At 27.8% G+C, this 3,148-nt stretch overlaps 1 protein-coding gene across 1 annotated transcript; it reads left to right on the top strand.

Moving 5' to 3' along the window:
• The first annotated feature begins 888 nt into the window (after positions 1-888).
• Positions 889-2,909, top strand: LOC130939935 (probable indole-3-pyruvate monooxygenase YUCCA11). The gene is made up of 4 exons (XM_057867998.1): positions 889-1,506; positions 1,786-2,019; positions 2,309-2,434; positions 2,718-2,909. Exons 1-4 carry the CDS (start codon positions 889-891, stop codon positions 2,907-2,909), a joined length of 1,170 nt encoding a protein of 389 aa, XP_057723981.1.
• Positions 2,910-3,148: the final 239 nt, after the last annotated feature.

Below are 3,148 nucleotides of genomic sequence, written 5' to 3'. Positions count from 1 at the left end.
ATTCATAAGCATCTTCGAGTTTCATTTTATCGTTTTACAGTTTTTAGGACATCTCTATTTAAGATTTTATTTTATTCTCTATGAAAACATTTGTCCTTAGTCTTTTTACATATTGCCAATTATGCCCTTAAATTCTTTTAAGTTAAACATTGTGTCATTTATTTTTCTAAAATGACCATTACGTCTTCAATATCTCTTTTTATAAAAGACTTTTATATCCTTCTTTCTTCTTAATTACTATTTTCTCTTTGACATTTTATAAAAACCATTTTATCTTTAATGTTCCATTCTTATCATTATTTTAACCTTATATTTTGTCAAAATAACCATTTTATCCCTAAGACTCCATATTTGCCATTTTAACCCCATATTTTTCTAAATTAACCATTTTACTTGTAATATCTTCCAAGTTATCAATTTAATCTTAATTTCTTTCTTAATGACACTTCTGATAGTGATTAATAACTTTAGCATGTATAACCTTAAAACACATGTTAATTAAATAATCTTCTTAAATTATATATTACTCTTATTATATAATATGTTATGTATAAATTAAAAAATATTATATACATATACATATATTAATTACCTATATATAATGTTTCATATATTTTAAATATATATTTTATATTTTAATTTTAATTTGATAACTGATTTTTAATTTTAGACAGTAAGAATAAATTTTTCCTAAAAATTACTTGACCAACCAGTAACCAGTTATACTATCTCCAAAACATACGCATTGCCCCATATATAATTACAACAAAACAAACAAAAAACTATAAAAAGATCATCACAACTCATGGATGCTTTCAATAATAACAGAACTTTGTAAAACTATAAAAACATCAAGACTAAATTGATTATTAACTATAACAATCAAGTATGCAGATTGTTGAAGTACCTGTTGTGATTGTAGGTGCAGGACCTGCTGGAATAGCAACCGCAGGATGTCTCAACAAACTCAGAATTTCTAACATTGTTCTTGAAAGAGATGATTGTCCTGTTTTTCTTTGGAGAAAAAGAGCATATGATCGTTTGAAACTACACTTAGGAAAAGACTTTTGTAGCCTTCCACATTATCCTTTTCCTTCTGACTTTCCCAATTTTGTCCCTAGAGTTGATTTCTTGCACTACATTGACTCTTACATTGCGCATTTTGGCATTAACATCAACTACAACTGCTCTGTTGACTCTGCTTTCATTGACCAAAGCAGTAGAAAGTGGAGGCTCCTTGTTACCAACAACTCTTCCGGTGCCGGCGAGATCTATGAGACGGAGTTTCTGGTGGTTGCGAGCGGAGAGAATAGTGAAGAGTACATCCCAAACATTAAAGGGCTTGAGAGCTATCAAGGAGAGTCCATGCATTGTAGCAAGTATTTGAATGGGAGAGAAATGTACAAGAAGAATGTTTTGGTTGTTGGATGTGGCAATTCTGGCATGGAAATTGCTTATGATCTTTCAACTTGGGGTGCATATACCTCTATTGTCATCAGAAGTCAAGTAAATTATTTTTTTGTCGATAGATATGTAACAATTTATGTCTATATCTCTGAAAAAGATGGTTTTATAATTCTTGCAAATTATAGTGTTAATAAATCACTAATGATAACTAATTAATTGGTATAAATCACAAAACCTGTTGGTTCCCTAGCATTTTTCTTATGTAAATTTTTGTGCTTGCAATTAAATTGTATGCGTTGCATCTATTCTAATATATGAACCCTATATAGTTCAAAATAACCAACAAAATTTAATAGTGAGTGTATGCTATTCATTCAGGTGCATTATTTTACTAAGGAAATGGTGTATGCGGGTATGTTGATGCTGAAATACTTCACGGTGGAGAAAGTGGACAAGATCATGATTGTTATGAGCAAATTGAAGTATGGGAATATGTCTAAATATGGTTTGACAAGGCCAAAGGAAGGACCTTTTGCACTCAAAATAAAAGGTGGTACTACTCCTACTATTGATGTTGGTTGCGTGAAAAGGATTAAGAACGGAAAAGTAAAGGTAATAAATACATATATACTTGTTTAATGTTAGATAATCAATTTTTTAACATCAGTTAATTTTTTAAAATTATTTTATTTATTTAAAATTCTGGACTTCAAATTATAAATATTTAATCTTAAATATTTATAATTTAAACATTAAAGTCGATTAATGTTGTTTAAGTAAAAGTTAACTTTTTATACTTTTTAATTAATTAATTAATTAATTATAATTTATAAATTAATTTTTTAATTAACAACGAATTCTATCCAATCAATTAATTATCCTTGTCTTAAATTAAATTTAGGTTTATCCTGGTATTTCAAATATCAAGGAAAATAAGGTAGTTAAATTTGTTGATGGACAACATGCTCATTTCGATGCAATCATCTTTGCTACTGGATACAAAACCAATGTGCTGAAATGGCTTAAGGTGTGTATATTTATATTTTTATTTCGGAAATAATATAGTATTTCCTAAAGAAACAAATTTATTCAATGGATAGTGGGTATAGTAGTCTCAAATTCAATTTTAAATTATGAAAATATTTTATAACAAAGAAAAATAAACAAAATTAACCACAATTTATTTTATTTAATATTTATTAATAATAAATTTTGACACTATTTTTTATCTTTTTAACATTATTGTTTAGATTAATGTACTTAATAAATATGTTTGTGTAATTAATTGTGTTACATTTTTTGTCGTTCAGGATTACAAGGGTCTATTCAATGAGAATGGAATGCCAAAACCAAGTTACCCAAATCATTGGAAAGGAGAACATGGAATTTACAGTGCTGGATTTTCGAGAAGAGGATTAGAAGGCATTTCATTTGATGCGATGAAAATAGCAAATGATATCAACTTCACTTTGACTTCAAGGGTCAATCAAATTACATCTTAGTCCTATTTTACAGTGATACATGCAAGCTGATCGATTGATTGAAATAAGGTGAAAATTCAAGTGTAATCGATTTTTTGTGAAGTTGATAGTTGAGAGTAGTTAAATGATTTAATTGATTTGACTAAATTTTTATGAGGAGTTCTAAGGACCAGCAAATTTTATAATTTATAGCCATCAATTTGTGTTTTTGATGGTGTGAAATTTTATCCAATAACATGGGATTACTCACTTTTGTTTTA

This window comes from Arachis stenosperma, chromosome 7 (genome assembly GCF_014773155.1).
Source record: "Arachis stenosperma cultivar V10309 chromosome 7, arast.V10309.gnm1.PFL2, whole genome shotgun sequence".
NCBI classification, from domain to species: domain Eukaryota; kingdom Viridiplantae; phylum Streptophyta; class Magnoliopsida; order Fabales; family Fabaceae; genus Arachis; species Arachis stenosperma.
This window is presented reverse-complemented; position numbering and strand designations above follow the sequence as displayed.

Coding starts and splice junctions, on each gene's coding strand:
- LOC130939935 (XM_057867998.1), top strand. CDS start 889: ATGCAGATTGTTGAAGTACCTGTTGTGATTGTAGGTGCAGGACCTGCT. Junction 1,507..1,785: donor CTATTGTCATCAGAAGTCAA/GTAAATTATTTT, acceptor CTATTCATTCAG/GTGCATTATTTTACTAAGGA. Junction 2,020..2,308: donor TTAAGAACGGAAAAGTAAAG/GTAATAAATACA, acceptor AATTAAATTTAG/GTTTATCCTGGTATTTCAAA.